Source organism: Magallana gigas, chromosome 5, assembly GCF_963853765.1.
Source record: "Magallana gigas chromosome 5, xbMagGiga1.1, whole genome shotgun sequence".
In the NCBI taxonomy this organism is placed as follows: Eukaryota; Metazoa; Mollusca; class Bivalvia; order Ostreida; family Ostreidae; genus Magallana; species Magallana gigas.
In genome coordinates, this window is record NC_088857.1 from 45,971,961 (window position 1) to 45,986,126 (window position 14,166).

Here is a 14,166-nt window from a genome sequence, read left to right on the forward strand (position 1 = left end):
GTTAAATCAAAATGTTAACAAAATAAGGACTTCCAAAATCATTGGGTTCTGGACTGGTTTATGTTAATAGAAGAACAGATATGTACGGAAAACAATAGTGCAATTGACAATACTAGTTTAATTCTGTACGAGTTTCATTTAAAGTACAAATCTTTCATTACAAAATCATAAACGATTCAACAGCTACAAAAATAGATACATGTACACGAGTATTTGCATTGAATATTAGCCTGATATTTTTATATTACAAGAGTGTACTATTGATAAATGTTCCTTAGAAGTAGAAACATATATTGTTTTATGCAGAATTATATCACACAGTCATCGATAGCAAACTATGTTTTGAATAGTGTATTTTATTGCTTGAAAAGGCTGGGTGGTCAGCAAATCTACCCCAGATCTACCATAATATTATAAGTATAGATCTACCATAATAGTATAAGTATAGATCTACCATAATAGTATAAGTATAGATCTACCATAATAGTATAAGTATATTTTAGCAATAAACTATTCAGTAAAGATGCAACCAAACTATTGTAGTTTTAACATTTATCATTTTTCTATTATATTTACCGGTTATAAGCCAAAAACTGTCTATTCTGTCAGATAAATATTGTACAGTCCGAGGTGTTGCAGCGCTGAGGACAGTATAACCTCTGACAGAATGGTCAGTTTTTGGTTTATAACTTGCCTAAAACATTTTGTCTCTCCATTGCTTGTGATTATTTTTTTTCGATCGTTCTGCTTCATTTCATTAACCTGGCACTATTAAATAAGTTACGATCTCCGATCCTCGGCAATATTCGATAACGCTTAATTTTCCGGAATTATTTAATTCGTACCATAAATCTGCCTATTATATAAACAAAAATAAGTCTTGAAGTGTTAATATAACGCAAAGCCGTTCAACGAAATGCTTGGCTTAGTGGCTCCACTTATTACCTAAAGCTAAAGGTTCGAGCAACCGATGCACCGGTACAAAGTTTTTTTTTTTTACCTCTAATTTGATCTCAACTTGCATACGTTATTTATTTAATTACATTCATCGTAGCCAAAATTGCAACAACTTCGTAAAATGCACGGATATCATCAAACTATTTCTTTATATAGTCTAAAACTGACCACGACAACCCGGCCTTCTTAAAATGTTTAATTAACATCAGCCGTTTACAATGTTGTGGACATCGAACACACCGAGAGCGGACTTATGTTACGACAGCACTGATCAAACAACAGTGATTCTGTGGGAGAGATTCTAAGAACTCCACAGTAGTTGTCGGGACATGGGTGCATTTGCGCATCATAACTGTTGAGCTGATATTGCAAGAGAGAACTGTATGTCAAAGATACATTGTTGGACCATTTCCATCCATCCGAATTGTCAAGTCCAATCAAGACTGGTGTTGTCCACTTAACTACAATACAAAGAAAAAAAGGTAACCTGGTCACCACTAGTGTGTGTGTTCTATCAATTTTAATTTGTTGTTCTCTTTTTTGTAATAAAAACATGAAAAACTCACAGTATTGGAGCAAGTATGTTTTTAAAAACTGTATCTTTCCGTCAATGTCTAATGATATCAGTTCTCCGCCTCGGTGATTACACGCTGTGCTGGCATACAATGATGTCATATTTTCCGCAGAGAAAATACTAATGCATATACCACCTTCTCTATACATTGTAAAATCTGAAAATTGACAACCTGAAATACAGTGTAAATAAAAGAAAGTAATTAGCACCTCGAGAGACATTAATTAGAATTATCATTCAAGAATTCATTAGTATTTCAAATATTTATACCAGTTAATCATAAAATCAATTCGATGAATATAAACATTAATTTACCAAGAACTACAATACAATTATATTATTAGTTATTGATGAGTTTAATTACTAAACACAGTGGTCAGCGGTTATACCTTAAAATTATCGACAAAAATATAACTGTGGTTTAAAATCCAAACCCATTGACACGGCCTTGAATGTTTCTTACTATTCTTTGACATTATACACTCAACCACCGTACTAATAATTGTTAATTTATCCTGAAATGTTGAAATAGTGTTCTGAAATTAAAAACAAACTCTCATATTTCAAAAAAAATACAAGTAATCATCAAACATAGTTAGTGAAAATGATAAATAAACAGTCATGTCGGTGTAACTTGGTACTATTATTTTTGTTTACCGGCAGAGAATAATTAGGCAATTTCTTCGTTATTACCGATTTGAGGATGTTTTTCAATCTTTTAATCAATATCCACATACAATGACATGTACATTTTGAATTTCTGCCCTCATGGATATTCAGATACCATAGAAATAGGCATTGCTATTTAGACAAGTTAAAACAATGTATAAACTTGTCTTCAAAGGTGTAAATCTATCTATCTAAAGATAAAATGAGATAAAAACAAGTTCCTCGTGTTTTGATTTTCTTGAAATCGAAAAACTGATGTTCTAACAAATAGGTCACATTAGAAAGATTTATAAATATCAAAGGTATCCAAAGAATTTTATTTCGTATTTCAAGAAATATTTGATGAAAAAAATGCTTGCGAACAAGCAACAAACCTTTCATCGTGTATATTTCCACACCTTCCTCAAAGATGACAGGGGTATACTCAAGGAGGGGATGATTGTAAAGAGAACACACTCCGCCCAGTGGTTTGTAGAAGAAGGTTTGACAGGTCACTTCTTGCCCACACAATCTAGCACATTCTAGTTGTGTTAACACCCATTTTTGAACATTCAGACCCGAACTCGGCACCGCATCGCTATAAAGCAAGTTCTTCGAGAACGCGTAGCTTTTACTGTGGGCTACAAGTTTACAAAAATTTTAAAAATATAAAATAAAAATAACATTTTGGCACATTCAACTTACTTTAATAACTTATTTAATCAAAGGGACTTGGACACGATTTGAGCTCAAATTTTTTAAAATTTATTTTTTCATTTTTATTGTCTATAATGGTTAATATGGTTGTTTTTTAATGCTTGTCAAAAACTGAAAGTCAAATATGAGCTACAAGCAAGTTACAGAGGTTAGAATTCTTTGTTTTGTAAACAAAACTCGAGTCTTGTTATTGTTTGCATATGCGTTGTTTTTGGAATAAGTTTCACTCTAATGTTGCATTTTGCTGTTGATAAAAATATTTAGGAACAAATTAAATCAGTTCATCTTGTTGCCACAAGTTATTTTGCTAAAGAAATGATAATTTCTTTATTTTACATTATTTGTAAACAAATATAAGACTCGAGCTTTGTTTACGTGACACTGTCTTCTTTCCTCAATATCTCGCTTGTAACTTGATTTCAAGCATTGAAATTTTGGTGAATCATTTAACATATACAAATAAATCATTTGATACAAAAAAATTAAATATAAAAATGTTCATCTAATTCGTGTCTAGGTCCCTTTAAGGACAGTTTAGAAACAGCAAAACAAAAAACTAATAATACGCATTTTATATTTTATATTTATACATGTATCATATATTTTTTAAAAATTAGGTTTAAAAACGACAGCTTTTTAAAGTATCTAATTAAGCGTGCACATCACAATGCAAATATTGTAAATTTCGTTTCAAAATATTCACGGGTTTTTGAAATATGTTATTTTTTAACAATGACGATAAACAGTGTGTGGTTGCTAGCATCCAAAACAATTATAGGTTAATTAAAGTGATATTTATATTTTAGGATCTTATGTTTAAAAAAAATTAAAACTTGATATAGAAAATATGTAACTTACCAAATTTACAAGCAATCAATGTCAATAACCACATAGAAATGTTCCTTTTCATCCTGAGGAATACTGAAAGACGCCTTTTTGAGTTTTTTTAAATTGAAATAAAGCATATATTTCTTTGAAATGTTTACGTCGCAAGAGTATTCACAATACGAAATAACGAACTACGCATGCTTTAAAAAATTTCCTGAAGTTTTCATGTTGAAATTACGTTATTGATTGGTCATTTAAATCTTAATTAAAAGCTCGTGGACGATTCCGGTCATGTAGTAGCTGAACCATGTAGAGAACACGATAACCCTGACTACATGTACTTCCAACATTATGTTGAGTTTCCCACAAACGGCTATTTATTTAAGATCTCATCCTGTTTACAAAATTCTTAAAACAAGAAGAAAATGCTCTAATCATAAAAGAAAAGCAGAAAATGTTCCTTGCATGATATTTAGTTTTAGTTATGATCGAAACCAATCATTTAACAACAGTATGTTGCGTTTTGAAGAGTTTTCAATCTTACATTCGATATCAGAAAGGTCTGTCTGATTAACAAAAAAAGAAAAATAATATTGAATATTTCTCATAACGCCATTTAATCATAATTACAATGATTTGGTTCTTCATTTATGGCTACTTTTACGATGATATACATATATTTATCATATACTCTATCCTCAAGAAACTATTTATTTTGGAATCAATTATATAACTCTTTCAAAACACGCTAAAAATAATTCATACGACAGCATCAGTTTCAGAGAGGAATAATAGTGATTTGAAAACCACAATGTATTAAACAGGAACATCGATTATCAAGAAAGAAAAATTGAGGTAGATTAAACATAAAATAAAATGCATAATTTATAATCTGAAAGTTTCTTGATTAAAAACGTACACTATGAATACATTTTCCCGAACATTGATTTCAAAATGAATATCAAAATCAATCGACTTCTCTATTCATATGGATACACCAAAAGATACCTGAGCTATAAAAGAACGATGAAGATTTATTTTTTTTCACAACACAATGTGTTTTCATAAAATGAAATTGCTAGAGATTCAGGCTCCTATTGTTTATGAATATTTTTCACGTGTCTCTTTAAATTGTCATAGTAACCAAATCTTTTTGAACAATATTGACATACAAAAACTTGTTTCTCATGTACACCACGAATATGTCGTTTTAATGCTCTGTCATAGGAAAACGACTTGCTACAGTATGTGCAAGATAACTTTTTCAGATCATGTTTGGCATTTATATGGTTCACCAGATCGTTCTTATGTACAAAGCTTGAGCCACACTGGTCACATGTATAAGTCTTTTCCTGAAACAAATGAAAATATTATTTATAATTGAATTCATTGAAAGTTTGAAAAATATATATCTATATACCCTGACTTTAACGCTTGAATTGCACATGTATACGAAGTCAAAAGAATAATTTGTTTTATGATATACAGCGGAATTTCTTACGTTCAAATGATTCTGCATATGTGACGTATAATGAGTTTTGGTCGAGAAGCCTTTGAAACACGCACTGCATTGAAACTTTGGAGCACCATGCTTTATTTTCACATGGTCAGTTAACTCCTGTCTTGATTGAAAGCCTCTGCCGCAGGTGTTGCACAAGAATGATGGTCCTGTGACGAAACAGACGTATTTACTAGGCATAAAATAAGAGTATCATGTACACAGAAGGAGATATTTAAATAATCTAAGCGTTAATTTGAAAGAAATGACGCAATTTTTTTGTTTGATATGAAAAGAAAAATGAATGCACTAAATTTATGCAGTCTCACATTGTCATGTTGATGTTCATTATAACATCATCGGGCATTTTTAATAAATGCTTTTCAGATAAGCCATTGTTTTTCATAATCAAAGAAGCAACAGAACCGAGCTGAAAATATGCTTTGGGTTCTAATCGACAGTAACAGTGATGTTGGGGTTCTCAGTATTTAAGAGCACATCATTTTTTTATAACAAGAGGCCAATTGGCCACATCGCCCACCTTAGCAACAAAAGGCATGATATTATCAGCTTTATGGAGACATATATAAAATATCTGGATAATGAAGTAGAGTATATGTATATCCTGTATAAATAAAAATCAATTATTCCCCTGGATAGTCTTATGTTTATAATTTAGCCCCTTTTCTGACAGTATGATTTTATATATTGAACATTGCAGTTCTCAAAAGATCCTAAAAAGTTGTTTTTGTTTTGCCTCGGACTAGAATGTCTCGACGTCATTGGATGAATCGCGTCACGTGATTGCCTTATTTAAACGGCAAGCGGCAAAATTTATACGGCAACATGGCGGACGTAACGTTATTTGAATTGATTTTTTACACAAACGTTCAACCATACCTTTAATTTTTAAGCCCCAAAATATTTAGAGGACCCCCCCCCCCCACCTTTGCCCGTAACGTAATATTATGATCCTACATATGACATCCAGGTGTGCACAGACGACAAACGAGGAAGGTAAAAACTTAAGAGAATTAAGCTATGAATTTAATTGTTACATATTCTCTTTTGTTTTGTTTACATATCAAACTTTAGGTCCTCGACAATACAAAACACATATTAGGTTTGTTACTGACTGTTTACAGAAAGTTGTGGGGTCGGTAAAGTCCATAGAAGGCGAGGCGGAGTGCGCCTTCTATGGACTTTACCGACCCCACACCTTTCTGTAAACAGTCAATAACAAACCTAATAAGTAATGATATATGGGATATACCCAGTAAACGTATGTTGAACTTTGAACCTTTGTGAGGCACAAGAATCGTCCAGGGGCCAAGGTCTCAACGATTTTAAAGAATCATAAATATGTCAACATGATTGCATATAAGTAAAACCATATACAGTGGAGCCTCAGTTATCCGGACGCTTTGGTTCCCAAGTCCAATTGTCCGGATAGATGAAGCGACCGGATATCTGAAATGTGTCTATTGTTGTCATGAATGATAATGTATTTGTATACAATGGCTTCCAGTGTTGATACTAGGTTTTATTTGCCTTTCATTCCATATAGCAACACATGCTAGAGTTGTCTGATGAAATGAACGTTTTTAGATATAAAGAACTCTGCTTTATTTTATTATTCTGTCATAAAATATTAACCGGACAATAATGATAACCGAATCTAGCTTAATTCTTTGTGTCCAATTGTGATATGTGTGTGATACACTGTTGTTTGCAATTTTCCATGAAAGTGATTTGGGAAGTCAGTGTGTTTATACAAGCTACTCATGAGGGTCTAGCACGTAAAAAGGTGTGAAGCTTAATTGACAGGGGTAATCTTTTGTACTGAGTAGGGTATCATCATATTTTACCGTCCGGTTAAATGAAGCAGAATTAGTAGTAAATCAGTGTTTTGTGGTAAAAACAGACCGTCCGGATCCGGAACGCGGAATTCCGGATAAATGAGACAAAATAACGTATAAAAAATCTGTTCCCAAATAAAATCGTCCGTAAACTGAAGCGCCCGGTTATCCGACGTCCGGATATCTGAGGCCCCACTGTATTATAATATTTCAGTTTTTGTGAATAATTAAAATTTCTTCCTTTGTTAAATTGGATCCTCAATGTGGCCCTACCCCTGGGGATCAGTATTTGAACGAACTTGTATCTACCCTACCTGAGGATGCTTCCACACATGTTTCATGTTTCCTGCCTAATTGGTTTCTGAGAAAAAGATTTTTATAGATTTACATTATTTATTCATGTGTAAAAATTTGGCTCCCCATTGTGCTTCCACCCCTACCTCCAGGGGTCATGATTTGAACAAACTTGAATTTACCCTAATTGAGGATGCTTCCACACAAATTTCAGTTTACCTGGTCAAATGGTTTTAGAGAAGATTTTTGAAAAATACTAACAAAGGACCTGGCCCTTATTTAAACAAACTTGAATTTCCTTCACCAAATGATGCTTTGTGCTAAATTTGGTTGAAATTGGCCCAGTAGTTCTGGAAAAGAAGTTGAAAATGTAAAAGTAAAAAGTTTACAGGCGGACAGACAGACAGACGGACGCCGGACAAAGAGTGATCAGAAAAGCCCACTTGAGCTTTCAGCTCAGGTGAGCCAAAAACAAATGCGTTATCTACATGATAAATTGTTAGTACTTTTTGGCGGACTTTTGGCAAATATCAGGTTCGTACTGGGCGCTTCGTCATGGCCATAAACTAAAAAGAGAAGTCATGTTAAATTATCAAATTTTTTAATATAATCTCAATGTACACATGGGCATATTTCATTATAAAGATGAATTCAAACATTGACAAATATATTACTGTACAAAGAACACAACGGCACAAAAATCACATATTTTATTTCAAAACCCAATTCTGTGGCTCTTTCAATATTTGTCAAATACCAATTTAAGTAGATTTTGTTGCTGAGCTTTATCAAAAACTGATAATTCAATATCGTGTGTGATTGGTAAAGTCGTTATTCACAACTCTACGTAATCATAGAACTTTCAGTTTTTTAATTTTAGATCTTGAATGTATAGAAGTAATTTTTTCTGACTGATTTTTAAACTGTGGCTATAAATAACCACGGTCTATTGCTACCGTCCTGACCGGAAGAGTATTTCTCACGGGGACCCTAGCGGTTAAGGAACGATAACTATGTTAGGTATATGCAGTGTTACAGGCAATGTTTTATCTATCTGTCGATTTAAGTATGAAAACTAATTTTAATCTTATCAGATACTTTAAGCATTATAGCTGCTATTTTGTACATATATTTAGATAATTTATGAAATTGTGTTTTATTTTATATGAGCCGTTACCCTTAAACTCTGTATCAGGACTGTATAAACTATATCACTGCGATAATTGGTTAAGAGATCTCACAATACTCGCTTCTTGTTTTTTTTTATGATGTAAACAATTGTCAGAAACACACTATTTAAAAACGTTTTCCATTTCATATTTCAGCAATTATGCTTCATCGATAAATTAAGTCATTTTCAACGCATTAATTTTAGTTGAGGTAGCATATTTATTTTGCTGTAGCTTATTCCAAAGAATTCACAACAAATACTGACAATGAATATTACATAAATTACATTTTATTGAACTTCAACCGATCAATGGCACACTTTCTTCTTCAAGTGTGCATCTGTTTTCAAACATACAAAAAACTTGAAATTTACGATACAAATGTGTTTAATTTTGGACTGACCTGTGATTTACTTTATTTTGTAACCCACTCAGTTTGTAGGAACATTAATTTTATTACAGGCACCTCAATATTTATCAGACAATATTTACTACTGATGTTGACGCTTTACTTGCTGCTGACTTTCTCTCACACACGCTAATCGATCGATCGTGTAAAATTCATGTGCAAATCGAGTCGCCATTTTATATGTATAAACAAACCACATTTCACGATGTTTCAAAGATTTTCAGTTCAGATTTTTTAAGCAAGTAAGGAATTAAAGACATATGCTGTAAAACGTCTTATGGATTTCACGGCGTGTCGGCTCGTGTATCTCTAATTTGCAGCAAACGCTAGCTTTTTTTGTGAGAAAAAACAATCGGTTCAACTCATGCAATATTCCAATCGAAATACACACCGGTTACAAAGTGTCATCTCTCAACGAAATGCTACATCGGCCGTAGCGTATACACACATGCTATATTTGCGATGAATAATAAAGTTTGAAGGCAAAAAATGTGCTTCATAGATGACTGTAGTATTCTGCTGAGCCACAGAACTATAGCTCTCCGGAAATATTGCCGGGATTTGCGAACCCTAGATCTATTGTATAGTACATGCAAAGAATAAAATGAAATTTATATACACAGCTGTACTGTCAGGAAAACATGCGTTCAACTTGGATTTTGTTTGTTTGGTGTTTTTCAAAACTAATTTGGAATATTTAATCAATATTTGTTGTAAGTTTACTAGAAAAGTTTAATGTAGCAAGTAAATTATGCGTGTTAAAGTGTATTGACAAGCGATAAAATATACATGTGACTTTCCCAAATTCATTCAAATGATTTGAATAAATCTATAGCTAAATATAATAGGGCAAATGTACTTTAAACGTTAATTAATGAAACTGCCGCGACTGAATATTGTATGATTATTTTTTTTTCAAATGTTTATTCACTTTCGTTGTGAGCAAATGGAAATTATCCAATAATAAATTAGAAGATAAAATACAGATTGACTCTTCTGTTTCATGATGACGTGCATTCCAAAAGCAATGCCAGTTTTATCAATCATGTTCTTGTAAACCAATCCGTTTTCTTTACACCTAATTGTATTAACTGACTATGAGGACAAAAGCAAGTGTGATGGTCCATGAGACTGCAACTTTTTCCCCGTAAAAAAAATTGAGGGAAAATGCTGTCGAGAGGGACAATAAACATACTTCATGTATGCCCATATAGTTAGTTAAAACCTGATAAGTATTTTATTATACCAAAGCTTTATTTGTTCTCGTTACTTTGAGAAATCTACAATATCTTTAAAGCACAATAGTCCAATCCACACTTTTCAAAAGTTGTTTCCCTTTGCAGGGTCAACCCAAAGGTCAAAAGAAAAAACCCCAAAATTCCCCTTTTTATACAATCAAATATTTAGGCGAACTGTGATGAAATCGCTTTTGATTTGATTTATTCATTCAATATGTGATGGCAACCCACATATTTAATGAGTCATTCTGTGGCAATCAAAATACATACATGTAGTACATGTTTTACCGAAAACGGAGTTTTAATGTCAACTGATATAGATACAAACATTATAATAGATACAAAAATATAGATACAAAATTCCATACTACAAAGGCTACTGTGATAAAATTATAAGTTTCCCCCAAAAGATGACGATAAAGAGACACAACATTTGTAAAGTGTGGATTGTGATCACAACTACGATTTCCACAGAATTACCTATGTAGGAAACTCACGACCAGTTGTGCGAGTAAGCGTTAAGTATTAGTACATGTATGAGATACTGGCTGTGGATTTTCGACAACAATAATTATCATACATGCAATATGCCATTTTCAAACGGCGCCACCGTCTAACAGTACTTTCAGTACTTTGATTTTTCTTTCAAATGAAGAGCAAACCTAAAGTTCATAAATCTATTCAAAACTAAGAAATTACAGATACACTCCCAAATAATAAATTAATGTAGAATTTAATTCCGGTTCACAGGTCATTCAATACTTCAAACAAAACATACCGCATTCGACAGCTCATATGAGTGGCCGCTTGGTTCGATTTTTAATCTTATTTGTGACCTATGGCACATGCCATTTTTTGGAAATATGGGATCCAACACAGAAATGATAATTTTCTTGAAATTATTGCTAAAATTTGGCAAGGAACTAGATTATTTGAAGAAATAAAACTAATATTTATAGTTTGAACTACTGTTTAGTTATGATTTCAATACAGTATGAAGTTGAACACATGTAGTGACTGAAAAGTAATATCCAAGTCAAAGTTTAAAAAAAAAACCTTGCTTTACTGATGGCTTCAAATGTCCGTACATAATGAATACAACTGCAAATGTAAAAACTGGTACAAAATTTTGAAAAGCCAAATCATAACGCATATAAAAGAAATAATAGTAATGCCATCTTTCCTTTTGCATACAAATATTTTAATGGTTTATATAAATGTAAAAAAGATAGTGGTTACATCTCAAAATATTATGACATAAAATAAGCTTATTTTAGGCAAAAATTGGAGTTCAGTTTTTCTTCTCTTGTATGAAATATAAGCTAAGTATGCCAAATTATATCGATAAAAATATCAACATATTGTTCAAAAATGTTTTTCATAAAAACATGAATATATCGTAATATACAAACTATCTGGAAGTTTAGTCTGCACTAGAAATTAGGAGGCTAAAGGAACAGTACTCTAAACTATTGCGTTATGAAACTTCCTCATTTTTTCTTGAACCCCCCCCCCCCCCCCCCCCGGCCACAAAATATAGTCCCTTACTAAACTGTGAAAATATAAAATTTTCTTTTCACAATTTTATTCAATATGGTTTATTTGGCATTGTGAAATATGGATATACAAATAAATTTAATATATGATGCAAAATTTTTAGATAAGAGGTGCCATTAAATAATTACACAAAAAGAAAGGAGCGAACCTCTTTAACACATATTTATTTAAGAGTGCATTTATTGTTTCTGCCATCAAAATAACAACTTAATAATACTTTAATGTATTGCTGGTCACCTCCTGATGCATTGAACCAGAAGCTATATGCTTTAACTTCGAAACGATTTAAGTTTGTAGTTTTTTTCCTCTCCGTCCCCAAAGGTTAATGAAAGAATTACCCACCTTACCATTCCTCTGTGTATGTCAAAGCCACAGTTCAAACCGCACAAAGAGTCTTCAGAGTGTAGAATGATGTCATGTCAATTAGTAAAACATTTTAATAAATGATCTTGATTGAAGGCTCTAAATCTTATTTCAAATTTATGCATACATTTCATTACATTCGTTTCTGTGCTTTTCTTCGTGTTACATGTACATGAACGTATATTTTCTTCGTGTTACATGAACCAGAATTCATCACCGCTGCCTTACTTGATGGACGACAGAGGTGTCGACATGTCTTAAATACCGAATTCTGATTACCAGAAACACCGTGAGAAACATCAGTATGGATAGGATTGTGTTCTGAATGTTGTGTTCTTCAACTAACTTTTGTGAAGGATGTGTCTACATCTCAGGCCCGGTTTCTTTCCTTCTTCATACATGTTTTTTACGAGAACACGTTGGAAGCCAACATCGCCAGTTAAACTCATTTCAAAACATTAGGGTTCAATATGGTTCAAAACACAATCCATTTTATTTGTAAATATTTACGTTTTCTATTGTCTGTGATAACTTTACGAATCGATGTTGAAGTCTTAAACCTAATAATTTCATAAAAGATGAGCGACAGAAAATGGACGTGTATTATTTATAGTATAATCGAAAAACGGTATTGGCTGCGCCGCGTAGTAATACATAGCATGTGCAACATGAAAAAAATAGTGGCTTTAAAATTTTGTTTTAAAATATAGAAATTGGAAATAATATAAAAATATGTAATAGGGAACCATTCTTTAAATATTATGAGGTGATAATATCGGTCGGAGCGTGATCAAATCTATGATAAAGTCCTTCGGGCTTTATTGGATTTGACCCCGCTCCGAACGAATTTATCTCCTCATAATACTCAAAGAATGATTCCTTATTTCTTAATGAATTTTAATAGCCCCTGGTCTTTCTTAAGGTATTATCATCCGAGTCGGCTGAGGTTTATCATGCAAGTTTCCAAATATCAATGAATTTAATTGAGAGTAGATTTTTATGTTAAATATGATCTTCATTTATTTTCATTTCAGTGTGCATGTTTTTGTTCACGGTTTTTTCATAATTGATCGAAGAAGAAATTTTACCGAGGCAGATTGATTGTCAGTCTATGTTTCCTATTTCAATACAACACAGAGATGTTTCATGTATGAGAGAGTTCTGCATTAATGATTGGCGGCGGAAGAAACCGATAGAAACTCCCAGCTTCAAATGATAGGCTCAAATCTGAATTTCTTTTGTAGATTTTGATTTGTTTTTAAATTATAACCTAAAAAATTGATATTTAATAATATCATGCCTGTAATTATAACAAATTGTTAAAAAACTTGAAGTAGAATAACAGTTATCAGTTGTCTATAGCCTTTTCATGAATGGAATCCCATTGACCAGCAGCTTGAAACTAATTAGTCGAGGTGTAGAAGATGATATTTACTAGACCATATTTAACAAAAACTACATCACACATCACAATTTTCCTTTTTGCTGCTTTAAATAATAACACGATTTTGGTTTCTATTTTCTGCTTTTATTATTTAAAATGCTTTATGGGTGCATTTCTAGTAATAAAATTAAATTTGACAGTCAGTCGTGGAGTTATAAGCAAGATTATTTGTCATGTAAACAAGGCTCGTGCCCTGGTTTTGTTAAAATAGGTTCAATGTACCAGTAAAAATCTTTTCATTCATTTTAAGCATAAACAAACAGTTCTTAACATTTAACAAATTCATTTTAAATCTAAAACTGGAATTTCACTTAAACATTCAAAATGAGAACAAAGCTTTGTTTACCTAGCAGATAATTGTAAGCTCTTTAACTCCGTTATAGCTCAACGAATGACACTTAAATGTAAAGGGGCATGGTCACGATTTTGGTCAAACTCTATTTATCTGTTTTTATTATTTACAATGATTTTTAAATGAATTTCTAATGATCCAATGAAATTTGAGAGTCATTCGTAGAGTAATAAGCAAGACACAGAGCTCACAATTCCTTGTCAAGTAAACAAGGCCCGTGCCCTGTTCTTGTTTCTATATGTTCACTATACCAGTAAAA

The 14,166-nt window shown here is 32.3% G+C and overlaps 1 protein-coding gene across 1 annotated transcript in view; it reads right to left on the reverse strand.

The window, feature by feature from the left end:
* Nucleotides 1-4,803: 4,803 nt before the first annotated feature.
* The window catches only part of LOC105334027 (Krueppel-like factor 8), a 38,229-nt gene continuing 28,866 nt past the window's right edge, over nt 4,804-14,166 (reverse strand). The window contains exons 5-7 of the mRNA XM_034465470.2: nt 7,882-7,941; nt 5,226-5,392; nt 4,804-5,076 (exon numbers count right to left, since the gene is read on the reverse strand). Of these exons, the coding sequence (XP_034321361.2) occupies nt 4,819-5,076; nt 5,226-5,392; nt 7,882-7,941 (485 nt within the window). The 3' untranslated portion in view covers nt 4,804-4,818. The remainder of the gene's footprint in view (nt 5,077-5,225; nt 5,393-7,881; nt 7,942-14,166) is intronic.